Consider the following 22,857-nt stretch of genomic DNA (forward strand, 5'->3'; position numbering starts at 1 on the left):
TTTGGCTTCCCACGCCCCCAACCCATCTCATGGCCTCTGCATGAGTCTGACCCCTTCTCACTTTATCAGAGCTGTTCTTGAGCTGCACAAATTTCCCCTCCAAATCAATCTCCTCTATGCTGATGCTCCCCGTGGCAGAGGCTTGCTGGGACAACTGGAAGCTGCTGCTGCTGGCACTGCTGGCGCTGCTGCCGGTGCCAATGCCGCTGGTGCCACTGCCTGAATGCTCCTCCAGCTCTACCCGCTTCCTCTTGCTTCGAGAAGATCGGATGGCAGATGTGCTGCTGCTGCTGCTGCTTGAGGTGGCTCTGGACACAGTGACTCGGGAAGAGGGGCTGGGGGACAGTTTCAGCCTGCAAACCAAAAAGGAAACCAGCTTGCTCAAGAAACCTGGCAGAATAACCCCTCTTCAGGGGAATGGACATCCTAGAAGACTCCTCCCAGGCTGGAGCTGGTCCCAACTGTCCCATGGTGCCTTCCTCGGGAACAGGCGGCTGGGCTGAACAGGCTGCCACTGACCCAAGAGAGCATTTCTGAGGTTTCCTAAGAAGGCCAGGAAGCAGCTTGGCTGGAGCAGAGCCATGAGGAAGGGAAAATGCAGCAGGTATTATCTGTGAACAAGGCAGAGAATCCTGACCAAGGGCTACCCCAGAATCCTGCTTTTAGGAAGTCTCAGAAGGACTACGGTTAAAGCCAAGAGACAAACTGATCAATCAGACAAGCCTTTACTGCACTGTTCCAGCCCTAATATAATGTAAGTGCCCAGTAAAAAGGTCAGGCAGGACATGATTGGCAACTCGGCTTGGAGACGAACCGAGCAAGGGTCCATGAGAAGCCGCAGCTGACTCGCCCACCAAGACAATACAGAGAAAGGATACAAACAGCAACAGTAACCAGATTTCACACCTAAGCCAAAGGCTTGGTTTTCACCTGTAGTTCTCTAGGTGCCAGTGATGTGGCTAACAAAAATGTAACTCCTCATTTCGACACGCAAAGGGGCTGGGGAAGAGTTGAGCCTAGATGAGCCCCAAGGCACTCCCAATTCCGTTCTGCCCAACAGAACAGCAGATCCATCTCATTTTCCCTTTTCTCAACATTCTCACATCATCAGAGAGTTCACTTTATTCTTCCGTGTGTGCCAGGAAGAGAGCATGCTAACAGCATGGTCATTCTCTTCTATCATGCTGGAGAGGGCCATGGCCACAGAGGGCTGAGCAGCTCCTAAAGTTGTAAAGAGGGAGACCTGGCCACACGTAAGAACTTTCTAATAATCAAAGCCATTCAAAAGCGGAATGACCCACCTCAGAAGGTAACGACAGTCTTGAAGAGGAGACTGATGGCCCTCAGATTATATCGGAGGGGGGTGGCCTGCCTGCTCAGGAATGGCTGGGATGGCATGCTGAGGCCCTTTCCAATTTGGAGACTCTGATTCTAGGCAGTCTTCTTTCCTCCCCCCCTCAGCAAACAGGACAAGCTCAGAGGCCTGGAGTCCTCTACAGCACTTAGCACAAGGAAGGGCACATAGCAAGTACTCAGTAAAGGCACAGGTATCCTGGGAAACATGAGGACTACAGGGAACATGAGAAGACCCGTATGAACCAATGCAGAGGGAAGGGAGCAGAACCAGGAAAACAAGGATAAAGCAGGAGGTGGTGTAATTCACCTCCCTCCTAAAGCCAGAGAGCCGAGTGTGGCTTGACTGTCCCTGGCAAAGGAGGGTAAAGGTGGGGCTGGGGTGGAGGGAGAGGAACTGGATACAGATGAAAATTAATGATGTAAAAACCAATCAACACAAGTCACCCAAGTAGCCAAAAACCATGTCACAGGCCCAGAGGATTGTTCTAAAGGATCTGACTCTTATTTTATACAAAATCTTAACCAAAAATAAATAAGTGAAAATGGAAAAAAAGACAACTAAGGGGCAGATAGGTGGCACAGTAGATAAAAGTCCCAGTCCTGGATTCAAGAGGACCTGAGTTCAAATCCAACCCCAGACACTTGACGTTAGCTGTGTGACCCTGGACAAGTCATTTAATCCTCATTGCCCTGCCCCCCCCCATTTAACAAGCCAAGGTTATCTGATTTCCCAGGCCAAAGTAGTATAGGGGGGTGAAGGGAGAGCAGTGCTAAGGGAAGCAGCCTGGCAGAGAGGAAGAGAGAAAAAAGACAAGAAACAGACATGGGAAGCCTAGCATCCCAGGGGCCATTCTGTGCAGAAAACTCCACAGATCCATTCTGCAGGCCCTCTAGAGAAATGTATGCTCGTCCTCCAAAAAGTGACATTATGTACAGGGTCTCCCAGGAAAGAGTGTGATACATGTTAGAGAGGTACACCAAGAATTGGCTCAAACCACAATAAGGATCTGGTTCAGCTCTCTAAAAAAATGTAGGATACTGGACATTGTCTTGAGCACCTCAGTGAGGCTCTCAGGTCTGTTCCTCCCTCCTGAGACAGTTTTTAAGCAGAGGACAACCTGCCCTCCCTTACCTCTCTTCCTCCCCTTCCAAGAGTTTCCGATACGCATTGATTTCCATGTCCAAGGCAAGCTTGACATCAAGCAGTTCCTGGTACTCAGTCAGCTGCTGTTGCATCTGGTCCCTCATCTCTGTCATTTCCCGCTCCTTGGCATCCAGCATCTTGCGGAACTTCTCCCGCTCCCCGCCCAAAATCTCCTCCAGCTCACGGATTCGATCTTCTGCTGCACTGGCCTATGGTTTCACAGAATGTGGTCAATCCAACTGCTCAGCCTTTCTGGTGTTCTTCATGTCATAGCCAGAAGAAGCCTTCCTATACAAAGATTACTCCCTGTTCAAAACTCACCAGGGCTCAGAGAGCTTGAAGCTCTTCTGCCTAGCATTCAAGGGCCTCTACAATACCCTTCTGGATTTACCTCACCTGAGCCCCTCCAAGGCCTTTTCGTCTCCCTGTCCCCCAAACCCACCATGACCCCTTCCTTTCTTTGTGTCCTTTGTCCTACATGCCCAGCACAGCACTTCTTAAAGTTTGGTCATGAGGTCACCTGTTTCCACAACAATCTAAAATGTTATTTGACTCTTTAACTGTGTGAGGTTGGAATTTCCTCATATACCTCAATCAAAAAAAAAAAGAAGAAAAATCACAATAGCCAATAAAAATTGGTTAAGTGCCTACTATGTACAAGGCTAACTATGTGCTAAGCAACAGAATGAACACAGGAGAGGTTATAAGAATCTACTAAGCTGCAAATTCATAAGATCTGAAAAAAAGTCTAAATCAATGCAATCTCATTTTTATTTTGGGGGAAAAAAATTTTTTCTTGTTAACATTTAATGGACTTGAGGGGCAGCTAGGTAGTACAGTGGATAAAGCACCAGCCCTGGATTCAGGGGGTCCTGAATTCAAATCCGTCCTCAGACACTTGACACTTACTAGCTGTGTGACCCTGAGCAAGTCACTTAACCCTCATTGCCCTCCAAAAAAAATAAAAACATTTAATGGACTTATTATTTTAAAATGAACATTAAAAAAATTTATCAGCTTTGATTTCTAATACACTGACAGATCTAACCCACACAAAATCAAAGCTCTTTGGAGTCCTCAATTATTCAGCCTATGAATTCCATGTGAACAGGATCTGTGTCTAATCATGTCTATTCTCCAGGACACTGCATACACTAAGTGAATGATAACTGTTGAATGAATAGACTAGAAAAGCAATTTGAGATAAGTCAGAGAAGATGGGTTAGCAGGCTGGGACAGGGCCTTCATATCCCTAAATTCAAGTTTTTTCACAAGTAAAGTGCTTTGTCAATCAAAGTACTGTCTACAATTACAAGCATCTCTCTTCTAGCGAGATGAGCTAGAGAAACACGTAGTTTCTTTGAGCTACATGGGAATGAGAAAGGCATCAGTGCTATATGACTTCCAGAAAGGGCCTCAGGACTGGCCGTCTGAGAATGGGCAGACAGCTCTCCAAGAGCAGAGACTGCATGTTTAAATGCCTGCTGACAAAACTCAGCATGGAACCCAAGGGTAAGTGATCCAAAGCAGGAGCCGAGGGGGCCGGGCATCACCTGTTTCTGGAGGCCGGAGAGCTGGTAGCTGAGAGACTCCACTCTCATGCGGGCTTCCTTCAGCTCCTCCCGAGCTGCACTGGCTGCTTTGTCATTTTGGTCAGAGCACAGTTTGGCGTTCTCCAGCTGAAAGAGGAAAGGAAGGACACATAGGCCAGGGCACTTAGAGGAAAGCTGACCCCCGCCCCAAGGGGGAGCTGAGTTTTCCCCACACTTGACAGCCTACCTGCCTTCACAAAAGTATCTCTCCCATCCCCTTGTTCTAGAACCCCTGCACATGCCATCAGGGCACAGTCCTCTTTACAGGACACAATGAAATGGGACCTCACGGGCTTTGCTAGGTTGAAAGCGAGCGGTGATGCAAGGAGGAGGGAGGGAGGCAGGAGAACTTTGCTCCCACAAGCGATGAGAATGGCCAGAAGAAGCGACTGGGACCATCAGTACCATTACTACAGGATGGACAGGCCTTCACACACACAACCATCCCCTCAGGGGGTCCTTGGACGCTCATTTTAGCCTGACTGGTCTCCAATAAAGGTAAGAATGCTGAGGAGCTATGAACCCCTGTAATGACTGGAGTGATGCCACCTGCTGGAGAGTTACTGTAGGAAAGCTCCCCATGGGGAGAAGGCGTCTGAGGGTAAGCCATGCGGCTTTCTTTGGCTTCAGGAAGGGACTGGTTGCTCGTGGGTACTGTCAATCAAGGCTACCAGCCAATTAGCTTGGAGCTGGTGTGTGCATGTGGGATACTCCCAGCTTCACAAGAGGCACTGGGTCCTTTTTTGTTCCTGACCTCCTCATGGCGGATCGGATGATGAGGTCTCTTAGACATAGTTAGATTTTTACCTTTCTCTCTGATCCTAATGCTCTTTAATAAATACTTAAACACTTAAATACTCTTGCTAAAACATAATTTATTGGCTACCACTCATTAGATTTGAGATGGTATAACTAGGATTTTAGCCCCTTACCCCGCCCCCCCCAGGGGCTGATTACCTCCAGCCTCATGGAGCACAAAGTCTGGGGCAGCAGGCTCCCATGCTCATACCTTGGCCTGGTAGGTCTGTTCCAGCTCCATCTTGTAGATCCTCACTTGCTCATCATGCTGATTACGAAGGTCCTCCAAGGCTTGTGCCATCTTGAATTCATATTCCTGCTGACGGCTGCTGTCAACCTCTACCAAACGGCGCTCGTGGCTTTTCCGAGTCTCTCGCACCTCCTAACCCAAGAGAGAAAAGGGCAATTAGTGGAAATCACTTGTGTGCTCCTCACCTGAAGGGCAGACAGCAGGAAGCTTCTTTGCTATATAGCTTTCTCTTCTAAGAAGCATCAAAATAGTGAGGTGAGCTTACGCAAACTTCCAGTGAGAGTCCTTGTTTCACCATAGATATGAACAGCAAGGAAGAGAGAAAAGACTGGGAAAAAGTCCTTTAAGTCACTAACTTAAAGGCCAAGGAGCTGTCCTTATTCACTTGAGAGTCTCATTGGACACAACTTTGGATTCCTTTTTGACTGGTTCGACAAAGATTAAAACAAGCTTACGCTGTACAAAGTACCAGGTATCAGGTATCAGGTGCTAATGGAGATGGCTTAGAAAGAACATGGCCATCAGCATAAAGCCAGGCCTTGCCTCCAGCTGGGTAAGGCCTTTGGGCCCAAAGCCTATCCACACTGCCAAAGGTGCTCTCTTCTCTCTTATTTCTGAAGATACTGGGAACCTTGAGAGGGCCCCATGGGACAGCCAGATGTGAGGGGACAGGGGAATGCCTGGAGCATTTGGGGATCATGGAGGAACAAGGGGCTGTTGAGGGATGTCTCTGACTCCATCACAGTATGCTGAAAGCTGGCCTAGCCCTTGTCTGGGGTTCCCCATACCCTGCTGTGGGCCCTTTCTTCACAACAGGGTAACAGGTCAAAAATACCTCTTCAAATATGTTCTTCCGGAAGTCTAGCTCTTCCTGCAAGCTCTGGTAGCGATTCTCCAAGTCCACCCGCATCAGCGTCTCCTTTTCCAATTGCTTTTTTGCCACAGCATGACCATCTTCCGCCTGGTATTGAGGGTCGAAGCCAACATGCTCAGATGCCTTCTTCCCACTCCTCCACCCCTCCTAAACCCAAACCCTCCTGGGGCTCTTAAATCTCTTAAGATTTAAGTATAGTATTAATCCATAGGCCAGGTCAGAGAACAAGTGCACCTTAGACCTTGGGTAATGTAGGGGAAAGAACCCTTAATGTGCAGTCACTGGAAATGGGTTAGAATCCCAGACTAGAACTTATCACTCATGTGACCTGAGCAAATCCTTCCACCTCTCAGTGTACTCATTTGTAAATGGGGACGAAAACTCTCAAACCACCTACTTCATGGGTTGTTAGGTTCCTGGTGAATGGTGAGTGCTCCAATTGTGTCAGTTGTTAGGATTTCCAGATAATTAAATGCAAGTATGACTAAGGACATGGCATTTCACATGGCTGCAGTCATTGAGGTCATACTCTGGCTTTGCATAAACAGAATTATTTCATCCCCAGGCCATTCACCCAGCCCTGTCAGGACAACATATGCATGTAGTCCCAACTTCCCACTTCCTTCCCACTGATGAGGGCCCTCCAGCCTCACTTGAATGCCTCCAATGACATAGAAGACAGGAGTGGAAAAGAGCAGCCCAGAACACTGGCACAAGCAGCCAAATGGCTGCCAGGCCAAGGGCCATTGGCCCACTGGCCCACAAGCAGGGTGCGAGTCTTTACCTTAGCGAGCTGGGCCCGGAGCTCGGCAACATCATTTTCCAGATTCCGTTTGTCACTCAGGGCAGCAGAAAGCTCAGCCTCACTCCGGTGAAACAGGGACTCAAGGTCCTTTACCCGGCCCTGGGCAACAGTCAGATCTCCATCCTTCTTCTTACAGCTGAAATTCAAACATAAATGCTTGGATAAGTAAAGGGGAGGGACAGTCAGGGACTTCACCGTGCTCTAACCTGATGACCACATGAGAAAACAGACTGAACTGTGAATTGGGAGTCGAGTTCCTGGTTCTAGATTAGCTCTACTACTTACTGACTGCCACCACAGGCCCATCGCTTCCCCTCACTATACCTCTGATCAATGTCAGATGGGAGGATGTTTTCCCAATCTAAAAACATTAAGTGTCAATACATGTATTTCTACTGAGGTTTAAAACAACAGTCTTTGGGCTTTGACCTAATACAAAAAGCAATAAAGATTGAGAAAAAGATGAAGATTTTAGCAAATAACCAATTAGAGGTGTTTACAATAAGTACTATTTTATTCTCTTTAAGTCACATCACTAAGTGCCCAGATAGGCTTTCCTTGAGCTTCTACAAATGGACACATAGCAAGTGTCCAAAGGCAAGTTCTTCAAGCAGAGACTCAGCAGTCTCTAAGGAGAATTTCTAAGACTAGTGAGAAGGAAAATCTCCCAATAAGCTCTGTTCCTTACAACCTGTATGACCTCGGACAAGTCCATTCCCCTCTTGTCTTCCATGTTTTCTAGGTTTCTTTTAGATTAGATTATCTGAGGTCCATCTTACTCTATGATCTCTCCCACCCACCCAGTGCTATTCAACTTCAAAGTGAACTTAACAGGTTTCCTCCCAAGAAAAACTACTGGTATAGAAGGGCTCCCTTTGATAGCACCTTCTTTTTTTTTTCCCCCCAGGGCAATGAAGGTTAAGTGACTTGCCCAGAGTCACACAGCTAGCAAGTGTCAAGTGTCTGAGGTCGGATTTGAACTCAGGTCCTCCTGAATCCAGGGCCAGTCCTTTATCCACTGCGCCACCTAGCTGCCCCTGACAGCACCTTCTTAAACAGCTCCAGTTTGCAAAGCCTCCCACCACTCCCTTAGCTGGTCAAAGGGGGATGGTATGAGTGCCTTGACCAATCAGGGGGATGCAAGGTGAGAAAGAGGGTCTGGTACCCTACAGATGGTGCCTGGACCCTACTAGTACACCCTCTTAAAGAACATGAAGGGGTTGGAGCCCTAAGGACCCCTGCAGCTATGAGTAACAACACTATTGTTTTTGCACAGGCTCAAACAGGCCTATCCCAGGTCCCACCAGCAGGGGGCAATGGGCCCATGACAGGATAATTCAAGTCAGCAACTCTCAGTCTTAGGTAGCACTAGTAGTAACCTGTCCAGCTTTGACAAATTCAGGAATTGTTCCATCCTTCCCCTTAAAGAGCCTTCCTTCCCAAGTGATCAAAGGGAAGCCTGAAGGCAGGGCCTGGCCTAAATGTCCAGAGGGAACTAGTCTGCTCTGGAGTTTGCAGGTCAGTGGGCGGATTCCCAGGTAGGAAAGACATTAAAGTGCAGGGAGGGGCTTCCCACAACATTTCTCTGGCCAGGGAGGTTCTCAAAGGCTTCATTTCATAGCAGGTAAAGTTCATACCACTTTGCAGGAGGGGAAAAAAGCTCTAGGGGAAGTGGCCTGTCCCACTTCTCCTGCCCCTGCCTCCCATCACACATCTTGGCCTGACCATCCACCTGCCCCCATCTTTCTAATTCCAAGTTCTATCTCCCCCCACCACATGTTAACCCAGATGAACACCCCACATCCCACAGGACAGAGGCTCGCAAAGGGCAGCTTCCCAGTTTCAGCAGAATTATGGCCAAACACTGGCCTTTGGAGTGAGTATCAACAGCTAGATAAGCAGCCCCTCACTGGGAGGGGCAACTCACCAGCAGGATGAGCTCCACCCTGCCTCAATTAGATGTGAATAATGCTAACCAATGAGATTGCTTTGCTAAGTGATGGCCCTCCCAGAGTGGAAAGGTATGGGAACAGGAGCACTAGGAGGGGCCTTTGGTCTGAGAGATAACCACAGACCTTGTTTTATTAATAACCTGCTGGCCATATTAATAAAATGATTCAATTACCAGATACTGTGGCAATGCTGCACTGCACTTTTTAGGGCCTCACACCCCCCAGGATAAGCTTCTGAGATAAAGGACCCCAGCAGCATCTGGGGGACAGCAGGGCACATGTGTTCCTTGGATCAATTCAGTCAGTGGGGAACCTAACCTGCCAGGAGGGCACTTTGAGAGCTGAAGGATCAGCATGTTGGAAACTGATCTGACATCAAGGAGGGCCATGGGCCTGATCCTGGCACCCAGCTGCAGACACACACTGAAGACCCCAGGTACATACAGTAAAACTGGAGAGATCGGAATACCATTTCCCCCCTAAAGTCCTTTCCAAAAACCTTGGGAAAAGCTCCTTTTCTTGGGGAAATAGATTAAACCTTTTGGCAAAGGACTCTGGTCTCTTCAAGATGCTGCCCACCCCATCCCTGAAGTGATTTGGTCCTGGCACAGCTAAGGGCACTCAGTCTCCCCATAGTTAGCAGTGCACAAGTGACTGTCCATGCTGAGAAAGGATCCTGACAGTAATGAAAAGGAAGAGGTCCCTTTGTCTCACTCCAGGAGGGAGAGGTGTGGTCCACAACAGTGGGATGGTGCCTTGGTTACTCAACCAATTGTGGAAGGTCAACACAGACTGCATGGTAACATATCTTTTCTAGTTCCAAGATTCCCACAAATGTTAACTGATATCACCTTGTGGCAAAGTCACAGTGGAGGGCAGGGGTGATTATGCCAGTTTGGACATTTCTTTCTCTCTCTGTTCTCTTTCTTTCTGGAGCCAATCAGGGTTATGACTTGCCCAGGGTCACACAGCTAGACCCCGAGTTCAAATCCAGTCTCTCAATAGTAAATAAATTTTCCAGCAGACCAGTACCTGAACACAGTGAGTGATGCATTTGTATAGTATTTTTTTTCTCCAACATTGCTGAGGTTATAACCTCAGGCAATTCACTTTTCCTCTGTTCCTCAATTCAGTTTCCCCGTTTGTAAAATGAAGAAACTGAGCTAGATTCTTGATGTACAGAGGTCTCCAGGATGGTTTACCTGGGATGGCTGATCGAGCCTCCATTTCCTCATTTCTCTAGGAGGCCCTGGGATGTTAAAGTGAAGATGAGGGGAGAGAGTCTGCCTGCCTGGAGAATGAGATAAGGTTTTTGGACAGATCCCTAGCCCAATGCATAGATGACTGTAACTCCATCTCCTGCCTCTCTGTCTGGGCACTGATACAAACCGTTCCAAGCCTGGCACGTGCAGGAACCTGCTCTTCCTTCAAGACCATTCAATCTGGGCAGCTAGGTGGCACAGTGGATAAAGCACCAGCCCTGGATTAAGGAGGACCTGAGTTCAAATTTGACCTCAGACACTTGACACTTACTGTGTGACCTTGGGCAAGTCACTTAACCCTCATTGCCCCCCACACACACAACTCAATCTTCACCTCGTCCCAGAAGCCCCTGCTCTCTTTCATCAGCTTGTGGTGATCCCTGATCTTCCTCAGTACTAAGTATGCCCTCTTTCCTCAAATTTCCTTGTATTACTTTCCTTGTATTCCTTGTCCCTTTGAGTTTATACACTCTGCCCCGGACTCATTGCTTTGAACAGAGAAGTCCCTCACTCAGTTTGTTAAGGGGGAATTATTAAAAGCCCCACCACTTGTTTACTAGTTCAGTCACCTTGAACTTTAAGAGGCTTATAATTGGGCAGCTAGGTGGTGCAGTGGATAGAGCACCGGCCCTGGAGTCAGGAGTACCTGGGTTCAAATCCGGCCTCAAACACTTAACACTAACTAGCTGTGTGACCCTGGGCAAGTCACTTAACCCCAATTGCCTCACTAAAAAAAAATATTAAAAATAAAAAAAAAGAGGCTTATAATCCTTTTCACTGCTAGAGAGCAGAAGTCCCTTCATACCATGGTATGAGGTACAGTGGCCCCAAAATGCCCCCAACACCGGCCCAGTGACCAGCCTTCATGTGATGGATGGGCTCAGTCCCCTGCTGTACATCCAGGCAAGGGTGGGAGATCCAGTCAGAGTTTCTACTCCACTGGCAAAGTCTAAAGATGCAAGGGTCACCTCCACTCAGGATGAGGCATAATTCAAAGGAGACCCTTAATGGAGGGGACTAGGAAAGATTGAAAAATACCAGGCTAAAGAAATGAAGCCTTACATATAAATGAAGTCATGAATAAAAACAAAGTATTGATGTGAGAAACATTGCTGGGGATACAACTAGAAAAGTCCTCCCCTTTGAGCCCCCAATAGCATTTAAGAAAAGGTGGGCACCTGGCTTTCTAAATATGAATGTTGTTTTCATACCTGAAGCCAAGCAGAGTGGACCCTGCATAGGTACATCCTCCCCTAAAGTGCGGTCAGTTCTGCTGACACATCTTTTAAAAAACCCAAGCTTGTTCTGACATAATATTAGAGAACATTTTGAACAGAACTCCAGTTTGCTGCTGCACAATTTCTTCCTCAGACACAGTGCAGAAAATGGCAGCATTTCACAATGACTCACATGCTGCAACCCCTGGGACACCCACTTCCAAAAGCGACCTCCAGGTCTTTGTCAGCATAAAGTGCCATAGTGTATTTTATCTTCGGGGGCAGAAGGAGCCGTGAGGAGGACTAGCCCACACACTCCCTGCCCGCCCATCTTAACCATTTAACATATATAAAACTACTGCCATTTTTAACTGGGCTCCTCTCTTTCTTGATGTGTCACTGATGAAGTTTTTGAGCACTGTGCCCCAGCCTTGTTTCCCCATAAGGACTGTGGTTTTCGCTGCATGATTTTGCAAAGCAGGAAGCTTTTGGAGAAGGCACATGTTGGGTTATAGCAAAACTGACAGTCAACTTTGGAAACCTGATCCTATAAAATTGCCCTCCGCCCCTCCACCCCCACCCCCATTGATCTGTTTGAAGCATGGGTCTTCGTCACATGGGCCCTCCTATATAAAGGAAGCCATAGAGTGGCAGTAAAGTCCTCCCAGAGTTAAGCAGACCAGATGGTTTCTTGCCATGGCAGGCCTGTCAGCACTGTGGTTGCTTTAATTAGGCCTAAATTATACCAAGTCAAAACCACTTACTTTTTATTGACCTCATCAAGTTCCGCTCTTAATTTTCCTATTTCAATCTGAAGCTTGGCTCTTTCCCTGGCAGTCTCGTCCAGGACTCTCCGGGCATCAGCCAACTCCGACTCATAGAGGACCTTGATTCCGCTTACCTGAGAGAAGGAAAGAAAGAAACTCTAAACAGAGGGCACATAGAAGATGCCTCTGGGGAGAAGCAGAAGCAAGAAAAGGTGATTTTGGCCAGCTCCCAGTGTCTTAGATGAGAAGCATCTCATTATGTAAATCATCCTAGAACCAGGCTCACTAAAATCTTAAAAGTCCCCCTCAGGAAGAGAAAGGTGCCTCTCTCTCCAGAACTCCAGATCTGCTTTTCCACATTCCATCCCAAATAATCAACACAAATGCAAAACCCATCAAAAAATATAAAGCATTCCACTGATTTCTATCTCGGTGTTTAACAGAGCCACACATGTTGTCTGTTCTCAGCCCATAAGCTCCAGGGAAGCCAGGACCCCCAGAGTTAGGTATCTAAATTGGCCAGATTGTTTTAAAATAGACATGCCCAAACAGTGACAGCTGAAGGAAGAGCCAGAGTGTGACCCAAGCGAATGATGCTTCTGTCCTCTCCTCAGAGGGAAGAGGCTACAGATATGTGAAAGGAAGCTTACACTGTCAGACACGATCAATGTTTGTTTGGTTTGCTTCCCTGTCCTTTTCTTTTACCAGAGTGAGACTGTTCTATAGTTTAAAAGACAGCATAGACTAGGTTTGCATACTCCAGCCCCAGTCACTATAAAAAGAAGGCTGTGCCAATAAGAGTTCATTGAGTTGAACAAGCCATAGATTCTTGTAAAACCATTTTCCAAACAGAACCATCAGCACAAATGACAGCTCTCCCAAACAGAGTCACAGCCTAGCCCCTGCCCCAGAGTTGTGGATAGACATTCTTGCAGAGAAGGTGTAGCATCTCCTAAAAAGGCAAACTTGGTCTGTGGCCCTGTATATGAAGTACCTGTGTCCACCATCCCTTGGCAACTAAAGCTGCTATCTCCCTGCCCCCCACCTACACTTGCTGCCCCTCTTTGGCCCTGCACATGTGTTGGGCCTGCCCTATTAAGGCTGTGACCTCCTGGAGGGCAACCATGTGTCTCTGTGTGGTCTCCCTCCCCACCCCCCAAAGGTTCTGGTCAGGATTCAATAAGCACCAGCTGACTGAAGACATGAAAGAAAAGTCTGAGAGAATAGTAATGGTTACTGAACAACTGGAAAGGATGTACTTGGAGAGTGAGCTGACCAACTGTGTGACAGAAGGTCTGAGAGGCCAGCAACCTGACCCTAACCAAGGCCCAACTCATGTGGATCTCTTCCCAGCAGGTGCCAGTCAACAGGATCATGGTGGGGCCTTTTGGTCAGCATCAGACCACAAGTCATGGCTAAACAAATCGCCAAACCTCTCCCAAGACTCAGTTTCCTCACCTATAAAATGGGACACAGTAAGGCATGGTGGAGGTACACTGGGTTCCTATGATACCTTCACATTCCATCAAACCCTTCCCATCTCTAAGCCTGTCTCCCCCATTGTTAGATGAGGGACAATACACAGTTGACTTCCTAAGTTGGGGGGAAAGCCCTCTGCAGATTGTAAAACCCTCCTATAATGACATCAGTTTTTCAGCTGGTCAAGTCCAAAAGAACCAGTCCAGCTGTGACCAACAATGTGTGAGCCATGTGCCCAGATCTAACACACCTGGGGAGATGAGTGGCTCACACATCAACTGATTTTCCAAAGCTGGTAACAATGGTTCAAAGATAAACTCGGCCCTCCTCTCCCCCATTCCTTAGAAGACACAAAGCACCAACACCCATACTCACTCCCAAGAGACCTCCAAGGACTGGGCCTCCTGCTATATCCTGAGCTTCCTTCCAGCCTCCCAAGTACAAACAAACCTCCACACAGAGCATATGCCCACATCTTTTGCTGACTGCATGTATTACCCTAGGGGAAAAGCAAAGACATGTGGCATGGAATGCAGTACAGGAAAGGAAAAGATTTTAGAGGAATTTCTGCCTCTAACTCACTGCACAACACTAAGCATGTTCCTTCTTCCCTATTAGGACAAGCCATCTCCTTCACTGTGAAATTAAAGTGTTGGGGGCAGCTAGGTGGCGCAATGGATAAAGCACCGGCCCTGGATTCAGGAGTACCTGAGTTCAAATCCAGCCTCAGACACTTGACACTTAACTAGCTGTGTGACCTTGGGCAAGTCACTTAACCCTCATTGCCCACCCAAAAAAGAAATTAAAGTGTTGAACTACATCAGTCCCTTCCCAAACTGTGTTCTGCACAATATGAATGGGGTTCTGTTGGCTGGTTCTCCATTGGACTGAAAACACTCTAAGGGCAGGAATTGTTTTGGTGCTTATTCTGCCTTTCTTTGTATCTCTAACACTTAGCACAGTGCTAGGCACAAAGTATTTAATAAATGACTGTTGGTTAATTAAAGATGTCAACACCGCTTGGGGCAGCTAGGTGGCACAGTGGATAAAGCACTGGCCCTGGATTCAGGAGGACCTGAGTTCAAATTTGACCTCAGACACTTGACACTAGCTGTGTGACCTTGGGCAAGTCACTTAACCCTCACTGCCCCACCCTCCCCCAAAAGATGTCAACACCAGAAACAATTCCCTCTCAAATATTAAACATGAAATTAAGAAGGTATCAGAAGGGGCAGCTAGGTGGCACAGTGGATAGAGCACTGGCCCTGGAGTCAGGAGTACCTGAGTTCAAATCGGACCTCAGACACTTAACACTTAATAGCCATGTGACCCTGGGCAAGTCACTTAACCCCTATTGCCCAGCACAAAAAAAAAAAAAGAAAAGAAAAGAAGGTATCAGAAGTATTAGCATATGCCCTTTTTTTTTTTTTAAGGAAGTCTTAATTTTCTTCCTTCTTGCCCTCCCTGCAGCATTTGACACTGTTGACCACCCTCCCTCACCCTCTCCCGGATGCTCTGCCCTGTCTAGTTTTTCATGCCACTGCTTCTCCTGGCTCTCCTAACGGTCCAGCTGATCCTTCTTGGCCTCCTTGGGGAATCATCATCCCTTTCACACCCCGGTACTGTGAGTATATCCCGAGACTTTGTTCTGGGCCCTTTTCTATCTCTACACTCTTACTTGGTGCTCTCATCACTCCTATGGATTAATTATCATCCCTATACAAACGGATGATGTGGTGGATAGGGAGCTGATCCTGAAGGCAAGAAGGCCTGAGCTCAAGCCCTACCTGTGACACAAGCTCAGGATAAGGCCTGGGTAAGTCACTCAATCTCCCAGGTTCTAGGCACCACTCCAAGACAGTGCTGACCTGCACGGGTACGAGTTCTCCTCATTCCACAGTCCTCCAAAACCAAAGAAATACCAGGTCCAGGCCCTATCCCAACAGGCCTAGGCTGATGACTCCCAGAGTCACACTGTCCTAAAGTGCTGGTCAGACCACATCCCCCCCACTCAATAAATCCCAAGAGCTCCCTATTTCCTCCTCAAGGATCCAATGGAAGCAAGCTCTAGTTGGGCTTGTAAAGTCCTTCATTCTTCTTTCTCTTTATTCCTCTCCAGTGACACGGGCCTCTTTGATGTTCCTCCATTTCCCAGCATCCTCCCTGGCTGTCCCTGGGGCCTGGGATGCTCTCCCTCCTCCTCCTCCTCCTCATCTTCATCTCCATCTCCATCTCCCACCTTCCATAGGAAGCCTTTCCAGATCCCCCTCAATGCTGGCAACTCCCTTAAATTCTCTCCATTGTCCTGTAGAGGACTCATTTATCACACAGCTATCTGCATGGCATTTCCTCTATTGATCATTGTCTTTTGCTCTTTGTTTCCCCAGAATTTAGCACAGTGTCTGGCACACGGCAGGTGTTTAATAAATGCCTGTTAACTCCATCCAGTCCTGGTTTCTTTCCTGACAAAGCCTTACCTTATCACTTGCCTATTAGCCATTTTCAGACAGGATGTCGAGTAGTTAACTCCAACTCCCCCACGTCCAAAAAGAGAGCTCATTATCCTTCTCCCCAAACCCACTACTGCCATCCTTATTTCCCTGATACTGACAAGGGGAGCAATGGCCTTGCAGTCACCCGTTTCCAGCCTCGGCTGTCATCCTCAACAACTCAGTCTTGCTCACTCCATATATCCAAGCAGTTCCTGGATCTTGTTTCTACATCTACATCTCACACATATTTCCTTCTTTCCACTCACCCAAACACATTCTAGTTCAGTTCTCATCACTTTTCACAGGGAAATAGCCTCCTCATTTGCCTAGCTGCCTCAATTCTCTCTCCACCTCAATCTATCTTCCACACAGAGCTAACAAAATGAATTTTCCTAAATAGGATATCCGATGCCACCCCCCACTCTATAAACGACATGGCTCCCTATTACTTCTAGGATGAAACTTAAATTTCTCTAACTAGCTAGTTAAACCCTTTAAGACCCTGCTACAGGCAGCTAGGTGGTGCAGTGGATAAAGCACTGGCCCTGGATTCAGGAGGACCTGAGTTCAAATCCAGCCCCCCCTCCACATCCATCCACGTCAATCCCTGATGGCCCACCTCCTGTTCAAAGCAGACACATCTCCATCACTAGACCATTACCCTGTCACATCTGACATGTGCTCTCTCCTCCCTGCCATCTCTTGGAATCTCTCATTTCCTTCAAAACTCATCTCAAACACCCCATTTTACAAACCTTTCCTGATCCCCCAAGCAGCTAGTGCTCTCTCCCAACAGCTATCTTGGATTTATTCCGTATATAACCAGTATACACAAACAACACCACTTCCCCCCATTAGATAATAAACTTTATGAGGGAAGACTTTCACTTGTCTTTGTATTCCCAGTGCAGCAGAGTCTGGTACACAGCAGGTACTTAGTAAAAGCTTATTGACTGGTTATTGACATGTATTAAATACCCCTGATGATTCAAGGCCCCTGCTGAAGACACAAAGACAAAAACCAGCTTCCTATATTCATTCTCCAGGATGAATGATTTTTGGGGGTGGGAGGGGGTGGGGCAATGAGGGTTAAGTGACTAGCCCAGGATCACACAGCTAGTAAGCATCAAGTGTCTGAGGCTGGATTTGAATTCAGGTCCTTCTGAATCTAGGGCCAGTGCTTTATCCACTGTGCCACCTAGCTGCCCCTCAGGATGAATAACTTCTATCAATTATTTCAAAACCAAAAATGTTCCATAGGTCAAATTAGGTTTGGAAGCACTAGACAAGATAACTTTGGGGGGGGGGGCTGGGCAATGAGGGTTAAATGACTTGCCCAGGGTCACACAGCTAGTAAGTGTCAAGTGTCTGAGGCCGGATTTGAACTCAGGTACTCCTGAATCCAGGGCCAGTGCTTTATCCATGGCACCACCTAGCTGTCCCAACAAGATAACTTTTAATGTCTCTTTTAGCTCTAAATTCCACGATCAGGACCTGTGTGCTGGTTTGCCCACTTCTGTAAAATGGCACCAATAATCTCTGCATCAAAGTCCTTACAGAGTTGCTGTAGAGCTTAAGTGAAAGATTGTGAGCACTCTGAAAGCACCATACAAATATGATCTTTCAGTAGTAAACTGGAAATAAAGACCATGGAGGCGATTTTTCAGCAGCACAGAACCAAAGGGGAGAAAGGTAAAGCCAAAAGGAAAAATTCAACAAACAAGAGCTTGTGTTTACATCACTTTCCTATTTCTAAAGGGTTTTACAATATATTACATTCTACAAGGAATCAGAGAGCCAGAGCTGGAAGATACACAATGGCTAATCTTTCCAATCCTCATCACTTTACATCTGTAAAGGGAAACTGAGCAATGATGTGCCTTATGAAGTAAGTGGCAAAGCTAGGACTAGAAACCAGGCCCATGTCCTAGGGTCATGGTATCTGTTCCACAATGCCTCAAGGAGGCCAGATGACTTGCCTAAATCCTCTCCAACTTGGTTATTCAAATTTTATGTACAACAATCAAGTGGGTTTCTGGTCAAACATTCTCATCTTTTTCCATACTAGTTTTCATGAAGAATGCTCCAGGGGGCACTGTAGTAAGCTGTTGACAAAATGTAGACTGTTTTTATTTGAATGCATGACAAAGGCAAAAAGGTATGAGGAGCCCACAGGAAACGTGTTGCCACATGCATGTGCCAAGGGCCACACAAGCATTCCCTGACAGCTAAAATGCACATAGCTCCTCACTTCCTCCAGGGGAAGAAAAGAACCAGAGACTGTTCAGTTTGACCAATTACGAGCCTGGAATAGAAACTTACTATGTAAAACTCACTTAAAAAACAACCTCTGGTCCCACTTCCTCCATGACCATTCATTCGTTCTAATAAACCTTGATGTATTAATACCTTCTCCCTGCTACCAAGCATTTATAATCAAACAACAACTGGAAAGTTTTCTTTAATCTATCAGTGGCCTCCTAGGCTGTGCTGCATGCTAGAAGGAACAGAAAACAAGTTTTGAAAGTGCCAGCCTTTAAGCAGCTTACTGCCTACAGTGGAACCCTTAACACTCCTCACCCTGCTCTTGGGATCCCAAGACTTTTCTGCAAAGAGCCTCCTGAGACTCTTCCTCCAGAGCACTCAACGATCACCTAACTCCTTCCTAGGTTCAAATACTTTTCAGTGGCTTCCCACCGCATACAGGATACAGTTATAGAAAATCCTGGAAGAGCTACCAGGACCCTTAGAAAGCCCTTAATCCAACTCCCTCAATTCAAAGATGAAAAAACTGAGGCCAATCTACTTAAACCAATAATTTTATGCCAAACTCTCCCCTTTTTAGCCTTTCCCCTCACTGCTCTTCCACCAAAATCTCCTCCCCTATGTTGCTGCTCTCAGCCTCAGTGTCCCTATCGGTAAAATGAGTATGTCCAGAGAATAAAAGAAGGAAAGAGTTTTTTGTTGTGGTTTTTTAACTCTTTGGGCCTAATTCTTCATCTGTACCATCATCAACAAAAACTATTTTTTGCACACAACTATGTGCAGAATGACACTAGATGTTGTCTAAGGTCCCTCACAACCCCAACAGGATCAAATAAGATAATGCCCTTATATAAATTACTATTATTGCATCAGTTCAGATGCCACAGCAAAAAAACAAAAAGGGGTGGGGGGGCTTGTAGGGATGCATTAGACTGATGGTGGAAGGGGCTCCCGTTTCATGGTCCACAGGAGACAACTTCTTTCCATGCCACTGGGCCCACTACCCCCAATGACCTGCTGCTGCTCCTCCAATGGTCAGGAGTTTACACTGCTCTAGGACACACTGCCAGGTACATCAGATCCAGGCACGAAACTGACCCTACTCCAGTTTCCTCCTACCTCTGTTGCCACAAAAGCATCCCCAAAGGGTGGGAAGAAACAGCCTAGAGTTTCATTTTTGATAGCCATGGGGTTCTGAGAATGGATCGTTATAGGTCATTTTATCTGCTTCAAATTACATTTCTTTCCTCCTTAACGTGTACACTCCTTAAGGGGCTGGGACTATAGTATCTTTTGAATTTTAAAAATATCAACACAATATAAATTGTCCCTGCCAGGAAATCTCACATTCCAACAAGTCTCTGGCATTTGTGTGTTTAACAGCCTCACATAGAAGTTGTGAAAACGAATGCAGGACTCCTGTGTCTGAGTCACGGGCAACAATAAATTCTCTTGGCCCAGTCCCTTTCATTCAAAAGATGGGGTTTCTTAGTCTCCAATCAGCCAACTTCCAGTATTCAAATAGCCCCTGAAAGGATTCATCTTCCACAAAGGTCAGGCTTTACAGGCACTTTTCTAAGTCCAGGCTGGCACCTAACTTTACAGTCTTAGCTGCAGTGGCCCTAGTCAAACTAGACAGCAGAGGATGAAGATCCAGTATTTTCCTGCCTCTTTACCAATGTCCTACTCTTCTACTCATCTAGATCATAGGAAATCTTATCTGTCTTTTAAGGCTCAATTCAAATGCCACCTCCTCAGAAGAATCTTCTCTGGTCCCTCCGGCCAGGAAGTAGCTTCTTCCTCTAATGAACCCCACCCCACCCTACCCTGAAAACACCTAATTGTTATTATATATTTCTGATGTCTCCTACTAGACCTGGTAAATTCCCTGAGCCAGTGCCTCAGTAACTTTGGTATCCCTGGTGCCTAGTACCAGAGGAAGTTTGTTGAATGAATTTGTTGCAATAATTAACATTTTGTAACGCAAAGAAACTTCACGTGTTACTTAGGCACTGGACTTTTAAGTGCAAACTCTATACAGATACTTCCTCTCAAAGTCCAAAGAGGCACAGAAGCAGGACTTGTATCTTACGATCCTGGAGAATTTCCTCTAATGAAAGGGGGGGGAGGGCGCCCCGATTCATTTAGAGATTAAGTAACTGACAGACACTGCAGAGTTGATACTTTTGATTCAGGGTGACTTATACTAGTGGATCTCAGAAGCTTAGATTTTTTTACAGCTTGGGAGAGGCATACCATAGCTCAACTCCTTTAATTTAATTGACAGACGAGGAAACAAAGCAACAAGACACCCGAGGTAGCTAAGTGGCACCCTGACAATGAATAGTGATGGACATGGAGTCAAGACCTGAATTCAAGTTCTGCCTCAGACGCTTACTAGCAGTGTGACCCAGGAGCAAGTCACTTAACCTCTCTGCCTTCGTTTCCTAAACAGTAAAATGGGGTTAACAGCACCTGCATCACTTTCCAAACCTTACGGTGCTCCCTAACTATAACTAAATGCCAGCTCTTACTATTACTGCCTGGGTTCTAGTCCTGTCTCACTAACTAGTCCGTGACCTTGGACAAGCTGCTTTCCGTCTTTGGGACTGTTACTGTTACCCCTTCTCCTAAATTACGGTATTGGGATGCGATCATCACGATGAGCTTCCAAGTTTACGAATCTACAAGGTATCCATCCGCTAGAAAGGCTGGGAAAGGGCCGGCACCTCCCACAAGCACTCCCCCACAAAACTGGCCTGAATAACTGAGCCTTCAGGTTTTTTTTTTAAAAGAGGATTTACTGGGAACTCCAACAGCTTCACAGAATGTTAAGACTGCCACATGTACTTTTCACATTTACAATGAGGGCTGATCCATCTAGAATGGGAACAGGCTAGCTCTGGAAAACTCCCACTTACCCTAGGTCAAGAACTGAGGACAGCCTTCATTTAGGACCCCTCAACTCAGTCGGAGCCCTTAGTTCTTTGCCCTAGGCAGACCTCCCGCAGCGGGTTCCCTAAGGGGGGGGGGTTCCCCCTCTCCGGGGAAATCCCCTCTCCAAGGGAGCTGCCTCGGGGCAGCATCCAGGGGACTCCTCCCCTCGAAGAAAATTACCCTTCCTCCAAAGGGGACCCTGGGCCTCCCAAAACGATTCCCCAAAGCCAGTCTGACACCCCAGGAGCTCCGAAGGTTTCATCTAGGGTCCTCCATTACTTCCTCTCCCAAGAAAGATCTCATAGCCTAGACCCCCAGGTCATGCCGAAAGCACCTCCCACTGGGTCCACTCATAGAGTGTCCACTCAACCTGTGCCACAGCTGAGGAGGGGACGGGGCTGTCAAAGTACAGAGAGCCCCTTCGTGTTCACAGAGAATTTCACGCGGGCGCTAGTGAATCTCGCTCGTTAGTGGTTCCCAACCACTTCCTCCCCGGGAGTACCTCGGTCAGCTCTCCCTATCCCGGGCTGCCGCCTCCACCTCGCGCGTGGTTAGCCCCATCCACCCACTCCCCCGGCAGCTCCTCACGGGACACTAGCTCCCGAATCTCCTCCTCCTTCCCTCGCACGCAGCCCACTCCCCTCCCCCTGCGTCCTTCTTTTCCCCGGGGCCCCTGCAACTCTGCCCCACGCCCCTCTCTGGGCCATCTCACCTCGTGCGTGGCCTCCCTCGCGGCTCCCTGCGCCACACTTCGTGCGTGACCCCAGCCCCCTCACGCACGTCGCGCGTGGTACCCTCTGGGCAAACTTCGCTCGAGCCCTCCCCCACGCGTGGTCCGCCCCCCTCCCCCCTCGTTCCTCGCGCGCGGTCCTCTGCCCCCGCCCCTCCCCCCCACCCGCGGCCCCGGCGTGGCGCGACCCCGGCCGGGCGCACGCACCTCTCGCGTGGTGACCTCCTCCTTCTCGGACACCTGCAGCAGCAGCCGGTCGTTCTCGAGCTCCAGCGCGCGCACGCGGTCGATGTAATGCGCCAGGCGGTCGTTGAGCTCGCGCAGCTCCTCTTTCTCCTGCAGCCGCGAGATGCGCGCGGGCGACAGCGGCGTCCCGGGACCGAGGCCCGAGGCCGCACTGCGGCCGGACATCGGCGTGGCCATAGCGGGGCGGGGGCCGGCGACCTGCCTCGAGCTCCCTCACTGAAGCGGAGGCTGCGGTGCGAGCGGGCTCCGCGGGCTCATTCAATCCGGCGGGAGACCGGACTGCCAAGATGGCGGATGCTCCCCGCCGCCGCCGTGCCGCCGAGCAGCCTGGGACATGAAGTCCTGCCGCTAGTGCCTAACTTAGCTAACGGCCGCCAAATGGCGGCGCCGCTCCGCGGGGCACCCTGGGAGATGTAGTTTCCCTGGACAAATCTCAGCGCGGGAGGGAGAGAGGGGAGCGGCCTTTTGTGAGCCGGCTAGCCAAGGGCGGGAGATTGTTTCATTGAATCGAGTATAGAAAGTCAGAGCTTGAATGTACAAAACGCAGCCATTCACATCCCAGTGGATATAAAAAACCAAAAGCCAGGGACAAACAATTCTCGAAAGAGGAACTGCAAACTAGTAACGACCTTAGGAAAGAATGTCCCAAACCACTAATAATAAGCGAAATTCAAATCAAAACAGTTCAGGT

General features: G+C 48.0%; 1 protein-coding gene across 1 annotated transcript in view; it reads right to left on the minus strand.

The window, feature by feature from the left end:
* LMNB2 (lamin B2) overlaps positions 1-22,471 on the minus strand; it is a 32,265-nt gene extending 9,794 nt beyond the window's left edge. The window contains exons 1-8 of the mRNA XM_043973063.1: positions 22,128-22,471; positions 12,015-12,151; positions 6,799-6,955; positions 5,976-6,101; positions 5,102-5,272; positions 4,054-4,179; positions 2,489-2,709; positions 62-353 (exon numbers count right to left, since the gene is read on the minus strand). Of these exons, the coding sequence (XP_043828998.1) occupies positions 62-353; positions 2,489-2,709; positions 4,054-4,179; positions 5,102-5,272; positions 5,976-6,101; positions 6,799-6,955; positions 12,015-12,151; positions 22,128-22,343 (1,446 nt within the window). The 5' untranslated portion in view covers positions 22,344-22,471. The remainder of the gene's footprint in view (positions 1-61; positions 354-2,488; positions 2,710-4,053; positions 4,180-5,101; positions 5,273-5,975; positions 6,102-6,798; positions 6,956-12,014; positions 12,152-22,127) is intronic.
* Between the last annotated feature and the right edge of the window lie 386 nt (positions 22,472-22,857).

This window comes from Dromiciops gliroides, chromosome 1, assembly GCF_019393635.1.
Source record: "Dromiciops gliroides isolate mDroGli1 chromosome 1, mDroGli1.pri, whole genome shotgun sequence".
NCBI classification, from domain to species: domain Eukaryota; kingdom Metazoa; phylum Chordata; class Mammalia; order Microbiotheria; family Microbiotheriidae; genus Dromiciops; species Dromiciops gliroides.